This window comes from Petromyzon marinus, chromosome 35 (assembly GCF_048934315.1).
Source record: "Petromyzon marinus isolate PM22_M1 ecotype Great Lakes invasive population chromosome 35, UKy_Petmar_22M1.pri1.0, whole genome shotgun sequence".
Taxonomy (NCBI): Eukaryota; Metazoa; Chordata; class Hyperoartia; order Petromyzontiformes; family Petromyzontidae; genus Petromyzon; species Petromyzon marinus.
Genome location: NC_133701.1, coordinates 954,458 through 966,548, shown reverse-complemented (window position 1 = coordinate 966,548; position 12,091 = coordinate 954,458). Strand labels below are relative to the sequence as shown.

At 51.6% G+C, this 12,091-nt stretch overlaps 1 protein-coding gene across 2 annotated transcripts in view; it reads right to left on the bottom strand.

The window, feature by feature from the left end:
• Positions 1-12,091, bottom strand: part of LOC116948800 (oxysterol-binding protein-related protein 9-like) — a 51,787-nt gene that overhangs the window by 25,845 nt on the left and 13,851 nt on the right. For both annotated transcript variants that reach the window (XM_032965902.2, XM_076071786.1), the window contains exons 4-6: positions 7,600-7,715; positions 3,208-3,338; positions 113-198 (exon numbers count right to left, since the gene is read on the bottom strand). In XM_032965902.2, the coding sequence (XP_032821793.2) occupies positions 113-198; positions 3,208-3,338; positions 7,600-7,715 (333 nt within the window). The remainder of the gene's footprint in view (positions 1-112; positions 199-3,207; positions 3,339-7,599; positions 7,716-12,091) is intronic.

The window sequence follows — 12,091 nt, the reverse complement described above, 5'->3', positions numbered from 1 at the left end:
TCCACACTCGTGCGTTCACAGGTTTTGAAAACAACGCGAGTTGCCTCCCCCCCCCCCCGCTCCAGAGTCGCCCACCCCCAGAGTCACCCCCACCCCCCAACTCAACACTGACCTCACGAAGAGGTCGGGGTGAGCGAAGAAGTCTGCGTACATCTCGAGCAGCGAGCGCCTCTCCAGGATGAAGGTGGGCAGCACCACCTGCAGCGCCACAGCAGACCCACCGCAGCGCACTGTGGGTCTCGCTCGGAGCCACGGCTTGACTCCGCCTCGAGCGAGCCGGCTCAAAGCCACGCTTTGTTCAAGTCCAACTCTGGCCGATATCCTCCCCCCCCCCCAATGTGTGCAGATACTGCCGACTCTATTGTATGTAGGGTGTGTAGGAATATACGCCTTCAAAATACACTTCTGTTGGATCAACTCTTTTTTTTTTACCCACTCTCTATATTTTGATTCAGGCCTTCTGAAAGGTTCTTATAATTTAGTTGGCGAGCAAAAACGGCCAAGCGGAACGCCGAAACCCACAACCGCCCCATTACACAGAAGCACAATTACAAGCACCACGGTGAAGACCAACAACGAAACTCACAGCGGAGCTGCGTCGCACAAAGCAAATTGCCTTGTGCGAAGATTCACGGGCATTGAAGGAACACGTCCCAGAGCAGTGCCTTTGTGGACCCACGGAGTGAATGTGAGGTTCATTAATTTAACGTGAAGAGCCTCCGGGCCAAGCTAAGCACTCGATTATGCAAAGTCGGAGGCTGGGGCACTGAACGGAGCTCCAAGTTACAGGGCTGCGGCGTGCGTGGGCGGCGTGCCACGTCGCCCCCCCGGCACGCGACTGCCTTGCCGCGATTGTCGTCGCTTGCGCATCTTACTTTGTAAATATGTTTACTTCCATTATTTATGCAATATCAATATTTAAACGTTCTAGATATTCAGTTTAACACGTAGGCTTTCGCGACCAATATTATTCATAATAAAGTGTTTCTGAGTTAGATCGCGTTATTTATAAATGTGTCGTAACCCTCCGCCACCCGACACGGCCAATCAGCAAAAAAAGTGTCACGTCGACAAAAGACAAAATAGTTCACTACTTTAGCCCACCGGTGTGTTGAAGAGTGATTCAACATCATTTACAATTGTTGAGTACGACGTTTCGCTGGTAATTGCATCCAGCATCATCGGGAAATCTGCCAGAATGGTGAAACCCTCCACTTGCTCCCAGTCTTAAATAGAACAGCAGCAGGGTGACATAATTTAGCCCAATCTGGAGCAGTGATTTTATATTGCGGGTAGGATAAATAAACATTGTATCCTGAAGGCAGGAATTGATGACAATGATGATGATGACTCTCAGCCCTTTGTCAAGGCTCTGCTGGATGAAGGCTTCTCCATGCGGTCAGTCATGGGGGCTAATTGACCATACCTCACCATGCTGGTCAGTGCAGGTTTGGTTAAGGAAAGGAGACGGTCAAAGGTCCAGTTGTAAGACCACTCGTCGCTGATGTTAGCCGCGGTTCGCTGCTGGGTTCGTAGCCACACGTTTAGTCACGGGAATCTACGATTGGGATCTGCCCTCGTTTACTGCAGATGAGCAACCAATAACCACCTAGCTGCTGCAAGCAGGCAGATGTTATCTCCCTGGTGGACGTCTGCTCAGTCTCATTATATACCTTCGGGTGCCAGGTTTCATTCCTGGCCACGGCAATGACACCTCGGTCCCTGTAATTGCAAGCACTATGACTGTTCTCTACGCGCACAAAGGCACCCCCGTAGACTCATCAGACAGCCAAGCAGCAGCACACCCAGGAATAGTAAATTCAAAACATAACCAGGATGGATAGGCGGCTATGCCACCATTAGCGCCACAAACAACACACCCACATACAGTAGACACATGCCCACAAGGCATGTACACATTTTATTGATAATTTTTTTCCGTGCAATCTTTTTTATCGTGTCAGTACTTTGTTAATTTGTCTCATTTGTACAGTTGTGTTCACCCCATTCGGTCCAATATGCCACAAACACATTATATGTGTATAAATTGTTTAAATCGTGAAAAAAATATCCATATTCAGGGGATTTTGATGCACGTATCTTTCGCAAAAAATCGATAAACCCGGGATTTGTTTCGTGCCTAATGTCCGAGAACACACACTAAGTCCATAATCAATGTTTTTGGGTTAGATCGCGTTAATCATAAATGTGTCGTAACCCTCCACCACCCGACACGGCCAATCAGTAAACAAGTGTCACGTTGACAAAATAGTTCACTACTTTAGCCCACCGGTGTGTTGAAGAGTGAATCCACAACATTTACAGTTTGAGTACAACGTTTCGCTGGTAATTACATCCAGCATCATCGGGCAATTCGCCAAAATGGTAAAGCCCTCACTTGCTCCCGGTCTTAAATAGAGCAGCAGAATGACGTCATCATTTAACTCATTCAGGTGCAGTGATTTGAGGCGGAGGGGGGGGGTATTGTAATTATATAATCGATTGGTAATCAGTCAATGGTTATGATTAGTAATGAGTTGTAGATTAGTAATTAGTTGTAATGTGTGTTATTGTGATTATATGCTACGTTAGTAATCAGTTAATTAGTATATGTTTCCCCTATAAGGAATTGTAATATGTTTTATTTAATAATACGCTTCCAGGCCCACTAAGCCCGATGATGCTGAATGTAATTACCAGCGAAACGTCGTACTCAAACTATAAATGTTGTGAATTCACTCTTCATCACACCGGTGGGCTAAAGTAGTGAACTATTTTGTCTTTTGTCAACGTGACACTTTTTTGCTGATTGGCCGTGTCGGGTGGTGGAGGGTTACGACACATTTATAAATAACGCGATCTAACCCAAAAACCTTTATTATGAATAATATTGGTCGCGAAAGCCAACGTGTTAAACACACTAAGTATTGTACGGTAAAATAGCTTTTCCGAATTCTCCTGCGGTGTCAAGGTTCGTGCACGGTTCGATTCCAACTCCCCGCGTGGCTGTCGACAATGAGATCCCTCACCGTAGCTGTCCGGCAGACCACGTAGGTACTCTGGTCAATGTCTCATCCAAGATGTTTGGTCAACGTGGAAGAGTATGCCAAATATCCTCTCGAGGAGCCCTCTAGCAGTGGCACGAGCAAGCAATTGTAGATCTGCACCTTTACCTGTGTATTGCTAAAGCAAATCACGTCCTTATACCTTGGTGAGGTCCATGCCCAGCTTGACTTGAGAGAGCAGGTGCATGATCACACTCTTGTGTTCCTCCATCGACTCCTCTGCATCCACCACCTCGTCATCGTCATCATCGTCGTCATCGTTGTTGTAGAGATCTGCGAACACGATCGCATGCGCGGGTCAATGCCTTTGACCAAAACGATGAGTCGTAGACGCTGCGAGTCCGACACCTCATCCACATTTATCGCGGGCACCCATCCCACCGAGAGGGCCCCGTCACGGGCGAGAGCTACGCACCGCACAGTGACAGCGAGCAACACGGGTCCAACGGTGGGTCATTGCAACATATGCAAACATAAAGAATTTGGTTCAAAAAGTAAAAGATGGAGGCCTGCAACAACTTGCTCATGCCCCTGCAGATGGAAAGGCCTCCAGGAACGCACGCTCTAGAGAAGCTCCGAGGATTTTTGGCAACTTTCTTCGTTGGTCAGACGTCTCTGAAAAAGCGAGAGTACCCACACGTGACCTCACCACACACGTGACCTCACCACACACGTGACCTCACCACACAACACGACCTGCCATCTGATTGACTGCGGTGTGACCCCATTGCTACAAAGGCTCGGGGATTTCAGGAAGGCGCCCCATCGTTTCAACTGCCGCACCGGGAGATCGGACCGCCAACCGCTGGACAACAAGTCCGCTGCAGCTTCCCCGATGGACTTAATCACCACAATTAAAGTTACGGTTAGAAACTGCAGTCGTACTGATTATGTCAATTACATCAGCAATGTGAGGAATGAGCGTAGAGCATTTCATGGACAATTAGTTTCAAGTAGTGATCTCTAACAATCGTATACTGTACGGTCTTATGTCAACGCACTGCTGGTTGACGGCCTCCATATGCCCTTGATGGTCACTGGTTGTTATTTTATTTAACCATACTTCACCACGCTAGTCAGCGCAGGTCTGTGAAGGAGGGAAGGGCAAAACCAGTTGTGCTATTGCCTCCCACGGATGCGAGCCGTGGCCTGGAGTCGAACTTGACTCACCAGCGTCACAGTGCAACATCACCAATCACTCCCCCCACCGCTTCACAACGATGTTTATTCATTCAATATTAATTACCCAGCCTTGCTCAAAGCCACATAATTAGTCCGGCGTGTAGAACAAGCGAGGGAATGTCGGGAACCCCATTTGCTGTATTTCCTCTCTCCCCTGGGGCTCTGGTCTCTGGTTGCCATTAACGGATTTCACGGCCTATAAACTTTAATTCGCAGCCTCAGTCCGTGCACGTGCTTTGCTAATGGCAGCTCCACTCAGTGCACTTGACACGGAGAGGATTCACTTCTGCAACAGAAATGTTGCATTGCGACATTCACAGTAAAATGCTCTCTCCGTGGTTAGGCTTGCAGGTAGAATGTAGGTTTGGTCAGGATAAAGGAAGGTTGGTGGCTAGTTAGCCATGTAGATTGAGCATCACTTTGTACAGTGGCTAGATCGCAGAATAAAGGTGGTAGAATAAAACGTGAAACGAGAGGAATTAAGTTGGGCCGGAGAGTAAAGAGCAGGTTGGGGTGTTTTGGAGAACTGAATTTGATGATGAAAAGAGGCCGAACAATTAGTTTAAAAGAGGAGCGTTCTCAATCATATTAGCCGACACTGTATGGGAATACGGATCAGAGACGCAGACATTGACAAAGAAAATGGACCAGAAGTGCAACACAGAAGCATGGAGAGATGCATGCTGGGAATTGCATCGAGAGGGCTGGACACGTGGCTCAGCGGGAGGACGGTCGATGGGTGACATCGGGGACAAAATGGCGGCCGAGCTCACGGTGTCCACGCCCCAGAGAAGGCGGCCACTGGAGAGGTGGCGCTCGGAGAGGAGCGATGAGACGAGCGATGAGAGGAGCTCAAGTGTGTCAGCGAGACTGACTGTCGTGTCGCGACACCACGGGAGTGTGCAAAGTAGAGAGGCTTTCATCCATCAGTTGATAGAACATGGCTGACGATGTTGATAGATTTAAAGTTATTATTGCTACCAAATAATAATTCTGCCACAAACGCCGGAATGTTAAGAGCCCATTAATGAGAGTTCAGCTTCCCAGCGTCATCAATCAAATATTGACTCAATAAATGGCGGGGGACGAAGTTGGCAAATGGAGATCCCGCAACCCACTATCGCACATCGCATGGGATGCCCAGGCAGGGCATCTGGTGTTGCAACCCAAATGAAATGCAGGGGCAGATCACCAAATAAAGTAATGGCTGGGCAAGCAACGGCGAGAGCGTTAACCACAGGAACGAGACGTCCACAACACCGCCGACAAGGGGGCAGCAGCAGCAGCACAATCCTCTTCTCTGGGGATGGTGGGAGCCAAGAGCCATGGCCACTCTGTTAGCAGCCCGGGGAAATCAGCCCGCGTGCGAGTAAAGGGTCCGAGATGGCACCACTCACAATGAGCAGAGTGGCGGCAAGAAACGGGGTCCTCCACGTCTTCACGAGCGATGAACTCGCGAACCAAGCGGTTTGTCTAAGGGACCTCGCGGTGGCGCAGTGGTTAGCATGCTGTGACCTCTGCTCAATTTCCGATCATATCTAGCATCGGTGGCGAGTGATACCGGAACCAGTCCTGGGCTTTCCCACATGACCAACACACACGGACCAGCATGGTGAAGCATGGCCAACCAACCCGCACGACCAACACGGCGTGGGGGAGACCTTCACCTAGCAGCAAATTGAGAACAGCGCCGTCATTTATGATTGTTTAAAGCTGACAAAAAAAGAAAGAAAGGAATTGGAAGCTGTACTTAGCTTAACAGACTCTGCATTGCTGACGAAGATAATTGATAGCGCGCCCGTTCTCCGACGCTCATCATTGCCGAGCGCCGATCACGCCACTGCCGCTCGTGCCATCTGTGCCCAATGCTGCTGGTCGCTGTCGGCCGCGCTTGGCTACCGCGTGGCGTTGGAAGCCACGGCCTGGTGCGCGTCAGGGTGCTGGCCACCGGGGCCCCCAGACAGCCGGCGATCAAGGGCTCGCATATTCATCACCGGGGCCAGCTCCGTGCGCGCGCCACTTGTGAGCGGACTGCGCAAATCTTGTTAATCTGTGCAGCATCTGGTCTGTCATAGAAGACGTAAGTTTTCGCTCCCATTGCGACATCGCAGCGGTTGTGACGGCAGCATCCTCGATCGTGCGATTTGCCACTCCTCGCGAGGGCTCGACCTGTCGCGGGCTCAGTCTCTCGCCACCTCACCGTGGGTCGCCATTCGTCTCGGAGCCTCCGAGTGTCCCGTGTCACCCTCGGCACGCCGCTTCTTTTGTCACTCCTGCGAGTAATTATAGAACCAAATGGAATCCCGTTTTTTTAATTAATTATTCCTATTTTCGCGTCTCGTTGCTCCAGGGCCTCTATGTGTATTGATTTTTTTTGTGGACAACAGCGAAGCATTTACTTAGCAGAGTTATAATAAACCACAGCAAGTGCACTTACAGGCCACGGCATAATTTAATATATATCAAATACCGGCTGGCATTCATTCACACCTGTCAAGGCGAGTAAATGTTTGGCGGCGGAGACGGGGCGAGTTGGTTCAAACGTATAACCTCTAAAAATGAAATGTGTTGTCGACAAACGAATGTGCAACGTGGCCACGTCCAACCGAGGCCCGTCGCGAGTGCGCTGGTGCAGGCGCATGCGAGGCGTCACCCTTAGAAAACGTCCCCACACCGTTTCCATTATTCGTCAACAAATTGATGCTGCTGCTGCTAAATGGGAGCGACAGCGTGAACACCAGCGGCACCCGAGTGTGCATTAGCACAAAGTAAAACCTGGACCGGACACCTTCTGACATGGAATGGAGTCACCGCTAAAAAGAAATCCGGCAACTGAGCACTGGTGGTGAGCTGAAGGACAGAGAGCCCTCGTGTATCCCTCCGCCACGCTCTGCGGAGCATATTTAGAGGACACTCCAATCCGTGATCTGGGGGGAGCGGTTCAGGTGTTTGTGCAGCTCATAGGGGCCGCAGAGGGACATCAACGCCATGCTGGATGAGACCTCGACATTGGCATTTAGCGGTTGAAGGTGTTGCTGCCATCATAGGGAAGAATCGCATGGATTCGTCAACATTTCAAACTATGGGCTTGAAATCCAGTATTGCGCTGCACTTCTCTGCTCCCCGCCTTTGCCAACCGGCATTGGCCAGCGTGGTGAAGTGCGGATAAATAGTTCCCACGCAGCAGACTGAGCAAGGGGCAGCACACGTGCACGCTACTCCACGTTTCCCGTTCGTTGGCGACAACGAACGGGAAGGGACAACGCGAGGAGGCGACAACGTTTCGTTAACGCCGTGCCTGGCACCGTGCCTGGCACCGTGCCTGGCATCGTGCCTGGCACCGTGACTTTACCGGATTGCGGAGATCCGAGGCCCAGAGTGACACCGAGCGACTGCGGAGCGCGGCTCCTCTTCGCGATGCCAGCCGAGGTCCGCCCCTGGGTGCCGTTCCCTGGCACGGACTCGCACCTGTCGGCAGGGAACACGCGGCACGGACTCCACCTGTCACCAGGAGACACGTGGCACGGACTCCACCTGTCACCAGGGAACACGCAGCACGGACTCCACCTGTCACCAGGGAACACGCGGCACGGACTCCACCTGTCACCAGGAGACACGTGGCACGGACTCCACCTGTCACCAGGAGACACGTGGCACGGACTCCACCTGTCGCCAGGAGACACGCGGCACGGACTCCACCTGTCACCAGGAGACACGTGGCACGGACTTCACCTGTCGCCAGGGAACACGCGGCACGGACTCCACCTGTCGTTAGGAGACACGCGGCACGGACTCCACCTGTCACCAGGAGACACGTGGCACAGACTCCACCTGTCGCCAGGAGACACGCGGCACGGACTCCACCTGTCGCCAGGAGACACGCGGCACGGACTCCACCTATCGCCAGGAGACACGTGGCACGGACTCCACCTGTCACCAGGGAACACGTGGCACGGACTCCACCTGTCGCCAGGGAACACGTGGCACGGACTCCACCTGTCGCCAGGGAACACGTGGCACGGACTCCACCTGTCGTCAGGAGACACGTGGCACGGACCCGCAGCGCGCGGGATGGCTAAGAGCTGTTTCATAGCATTATGAATTTAGAAGGTGTTATTTAACAAAATTGAAATGGCCACGTACAGTACGAAATAAGTTTAACGTGCACACACATACATAGAGGATCCATAGTCTAGTGGTTAACACGGAGACAAGACGATGGGTTTATCAGCGTCTACGGCCATTTGTGTCAGGAGCGATGGCGCAGTGGTTAGAGCGCTGCGCTCCGAACCTGGCGACTTGAGTTCGTTTTCCGGAAACCGCTAACGTCAGTGGTCATGTCGGAACCGTTCAGACCCTTCACGGACCCGCGTGGTGAAGTATGGCATGGAAATAAAACACCCTTGACGTGTCATGGCAAGGCCCTCAACCGTTGGAGAGAAAATAGCTGGATCATTATGTTCTATGCAAGACAGCACTGCTGGATGTCGGTCTCCCTACATCGCGCGGATCTTGGGGTTTGCTTGACCATACTTCACGAGGCCGGTCAGTGCGGCTTAGTGAAGACGAGGCCCATAACTGGTTGCGCTGCCCCTCACCACTGATGATAGCCGTGGCTGGGAATCAAACTCAAGTGGCCGGGTTCACAGCGCCGTGCGCTTGCCACTACGGCAGCGCTCTGCCCCAAACACGGATTGTCGCAGCTGGAAAGTCGACAGGTATTGTCACAGCAGGAGAGTCGATGGGGATTGTCACAGCAGGATAATCGACGGGGATTGTCACTGAAGGAAAGTCGACGGGGATTGTCACAGCAGGAAAGTCGACGGGGATTGTCACTGAAGGAAAGTCGACGGGGATTGTCACTGAAGGAAAGTCGACGGGGATTGTCACAGCAGGAAAGTCGACAGGGATTGTCACAGCAGGAAAGTCGACGGGGATTGTCACTGAAGTAAAGTCGACAGGAATTGTCACACCAGGAAAGTCGACAGGGATTGTCACTGAAGGAAAGTCGACAGGGATTGTCACAGCAGGAAAGTCGACAGGGATTGTCACAGCAGGAAAGTCGACGGGGATTGTCACAGCAGGAAAGTCGACAGGGATTGTCACTGAAGGAAAGTCGACAGGGATTGTCACAGCAGGAAAGTCGACGGGGATTGTCACACCAGGAAAGTCGACAGGGATTGTCACTGAAGGAAAGTCGACAGGGATTGTCACAGCAGGAAAGTCGACAGGGATTGTCACTGAAGGAAAGTCGACAGGGATTGTCACACCAGGAAAGTCGACGGGGATTGTCACACCAGGAAAGTCGACAGGGATTGTCACTGAAGGAAAGTCGACAGGGATTGTCACAGCAGGAAAGTCGACGGGGATTGTCACTTAAGGAAAGTCGACGGGGATTGTCGCAGCAGGAAAGTCGACAGGGATTGTCACAGCAGGAAAGTCGACAGGGATTGTCACTGAAGGAAAGTCGACAGGGATTGTCACAGCAGGAAAGTCGACGGGGATTGTCACAGCAGGAAAGTCGACAGGGATTGTCACTGAAGGAAAGTCGACAGGGATTGTCACACCAGGAAAGTCGACGGGGATTGTCACTGAAGGAAAGTCGACAGGGATTGTCACAGCAGGAAAGTCGACAGGGATTGTCACAGCATGAAAGTCGACGGGGATTGTCACAGCATGAAAGTCGACGGGGATTGTCACTGAAGGAAAGTCGACAGGGATTGTCACTGAAGGAAAGTCGACAGGGATTGTCACACCAAGAAAGTCGACGGGGATTGTCACTGAAGGAAAGTCGACAGGGATTGTCACAGCAGGAAAGTCGACAGGGATTGTCACTGAAGGAAAGTCGACAGGGATTGTCACAGCAGGAAAGTCGACGGGGATTGTCACTGAAGGAAAGTCGACGGGGATTGTCACAGCAGGAAAGTCGACAGGGATTGTCACTGAAGGAAAGTCGACAGGGATTGTCACAGCAGAAAAGTCGACAGGGATTGTCACAGCAGGAAAGTCGACGGGGATTGTCACAGCAGGAAAGTCGACAGGGATTGTCACAGCAGGAAAGTCGACGGGGATTGTCACAGCAGGAAAGTCGACAGGGATTGTCACTGAAGGAAAGTCGACAGGGATTGTCACAGCAGGAAAGTCGACAGGGATTGTCACTGAAGGAAAGTCGACAGGGATTGTCACACCAGGAAAGTCGACGGGGATTGTCACTGAAGGAAAGTCGACAGGGATTGTCACAGCAGGAAAGTCGACGGGGATTGTCACTGAAGGAAAGTCGACGGGGATTGTCACTGAAGGAAAGTCGACGGGGATTGTCGCAGCAGGAAAGTCGACAGGGATTGTCACTGAAGGAAAGTCGACAGGGATTGTCACAGCAGGAAAGTCGACAGGGATTGTCACAGCAGGAAAGTCGACAGGGATTGTCACAGCAGGAAAGTCGACAGGGATTGTCACTGAAGGAAAGTCGACAGGGATTGTCACAGCAGGAAAGTCGACAGGGATTGTCACAGCAGGAAAGTCGACGGGGATTGTCACAGCAGGAAAGTCGACAGGGATTGTCACAGCAGGAAAGTCGACAGGGATTGTCACTGAAGGAAAGTCGACAGGGATTGTCACAGCAGGAAAGGCGACAGGGATTGTCACAGCAGGAAAGTCGACGGGGATTGTCACTGAAGGAAAGTCGACAGGGATTGTCACTGAAGGAAAGTCGACAGGGATTGTCACAGCAGGAAAGTCGACAGGGATTGTCACAGCAGGAAAGTCGACGGGGATTGTCACAGCAAGAAAGTCGATGGGGATTGTCACTGAAGGAAAGTCGACAGGGATTGTCACTGAAGAAAAGTCGACAGGGATTGTCACTGAAGGAAAGTCGACAGGGATTGTCACAGCAGGAAAGTCGACAGGGATTGTCACAGCAGGAAAGTCGACAGGGATTGTCACTGAAGGAAAGTCGACAGGGATTGTCACAGCAGGAAAGTCGACAGGGATTGTCACTGAAGGAAAGTCGACAGGGATTGTCACAGCAGGAAAGTCGACGGGGATTGTCACTGAAGGAAAGTCGACGGGGATTGTCACAGCAGGAAAGTCGACAGGGATTGTCACTGAAGGAAAGTCGACAGGGATTGTCACAGCAGGAAAGTCGACAGGGATTGTCACAGCAGGAAAGTCGACGGGGATTGTCACTGAAGGAAAGTCGACAGGGATTGTCACAGCAGGAAAGTCGACAGGGATTGTCACAGCAGGAAAGTCGGCAGGGATTGTCACAGCAGGAAAGTCGACAGGGATTGTCACAGCAGGAAAGTCGACAGGGATTGTCACAGCAGGAAAGTCGACAGGGATTGTCACAGCAGGAAAGTCGACGGGGATTGTCACTGAAGGAAAGTCGACAGGGATTGTCACTGAAGGAAAGTCGACAGGGATTGTCACTGAAGGAAAGTCGACAGGGATTGTCACAGCAGGAAAGTCGACGGGGATTGTCACAGCAGGAAAGTCGACGGGGATTGTCACTGAAGGAAAGTCGACAGGGATTGTCACAGCAGGAAAGTCGACGGGGATTGTCACTGAAGGAAAGTCGACGGGGATTGTCACAGCAGGAAAGTCGACAGGGATTGTCACAGCAGGAAAGTCGACGGGGATTGTCACACCAGGAAAGTCGACGGGGATTGTCACTGAAGGAAAGTCGACAGGGATTGTCACACCAGGAAAGTCGACAGGGATTGTCACTGAAGGAAAGTCGACAGGGATTGTCACAGCAGGAAAGTCGACAGGGATTGTCACAGCAGGAAAGTCGACAGGGATTGTCACAGCAGGAGTCGACAGGGATTGTCACTGAAGGAAAGTCG